Source organism: Triticum dicoccoides, chromosome 3B, assembly GCF_002162155.2.
Source record: "Triticum dicoccoides isolate Atlit2015 ecotype Zavitan chromosome 3B, WEW_v2.0, whole genome shotgun sequence".
Lineage (NCBI taxonomy): Eukaryota > Viridiplantae > Streptophyta > Magnoliopsida > Poales > Poaceae > Triticum > Triticum dicoccoides.
The window spans coordinates 837871163-837872476 of record NC_041385.1 but is presented as its reverse complement, the minus strand read 5'-3'; the positions used below and the strand labels follow the sequence as shown (position 1 = coordinate 837872476).

Genomic DNA, 1314 nt, shown 5'->3' with positions numbered 1-1314 from the left:
GGAACCATTTTCGAAAGAGGTTATGGTTCAGTACTCCAGTCATGATTTTCTAAAAAGACTACTGTAACATACCAAGACAAAAAAGACATGTACAATTTTACCACTAGGAATCATTCAACTCGCGTCTTCTATGTTTTTGTTTTTTGAGGGAAGGCCACCATCGCGTCTTCTATATTACTAATCCCTCAATATATAAGTTCCTCAAAACATAACAGAGTACCATATAACACCAACCAGTGAATCGGGTCATATAGATGGACCATACATTTAGAGTATCATAATATTGATATTTTCTCAACACAATCAGATTGTGCAGCAGTTCCAAATTACATACAGCTTCACATAATAACATCCCAAATGAAAAAAGAAACATACAAACTCGTGGTCATAAATAAGTGAACAACAATCTAAAACCAGAGCATCAGTTTCAATCTGCTAGTAATGGTGGCTGCACTCCGCATTGGAAAAGAAATACAATCTGCCATGTCTTTACAGATTTCTGTATCTGAGAAAGCAAGACAAGTTACAACTAAACGGGAATTACACAGTAGTAGTACTCCATAGAAACCCGGCACAGCACTTAAGTAGCTTGTTCCTTTTCCCAGAAAACCATGATCATTAAGTCCATACGATTGATTTATGTTATAACCCCATGATATCCTCACAGTGATAACGCTGGATCACTTCGGAACCTCTGCCATTGCTTGAAACTTCTTCCTCACTGCAGTGAACTTGGAAACCAGTTCATCCATGTTCGGCAGGCACTCCTTAGCACGCTCGTCGCCGGCATATGCTTTCGCCCATCGGTGCAGAACAGGGAACTCCTCATTGGTGAGCAGATCCACTCCGGAGATCTCCTCGAAGGCTTCGAGCCAGCGAGCTAATCCACTGGCAGCTATGTCCACGAGGCCAATGGAGTCCCCTCCAAAAAACCTCTTCCCCTTAAGCTGTCCCTCGAGAAGCAGCAGATTCTCCTTGGCTACCTTCAAGAAGTCCTCCTCCTCCTCCTTGTCACCATCGGCCATACATATCGACATCCAGAACGGCCTAGCAAACTGCAGTATAGCGTTCAGGACAGAAACATATTGTTAAGAAGTTCACAAGAGATGGTACCTTTTGGTCGATGAACTGGGCCCAGAAGCGGGCCGTGGCCCTCTCGTACGGGTCGGCCGGTAGCAGCGGCGGCCCCTTGAAGGCCTCGTCGATGTACTCGACGATGATGAGCGACTCGCAGATGGATCTGTGGCCATGAAGGAGCACGGGGACCAGTTTGTGGACGGGGTTGCACGTCAGCAGCAGCTCGCTCTTGTTGTT

The 1314-nt window shown here is 45.6% G+C and overlaps 1 protein-coding gene across 1 annotated transcript in view; it reads right to left on the bottom strand.

The window, feature by feature from the left end:
• Positions 1 to 358: 358 nt before the first annotated feature.
• Positions 359 to 1314, bottom strand: part of LOC119282574 (probable glutathione S-transferase) — a 1175-nt gene continuing 219 nt past the window's right edge. Inside the window, exons 2-3 of the mRNA XM_037562752.1 lie at positions 1114 to 1314; positions 359 to 1055 (exon numbers count right to left, since the gene is read on the bottom strand). Of these exons, the coding sequence (XP_037418649.1) occupies positions 681 to 1055; positions 1114 to 1314 (576 nt within the window). The 3' untranslated portion in view covers positions 359 to 680. The remainder of the gene's footprint in view (positions 1056 to 1113) is intronic.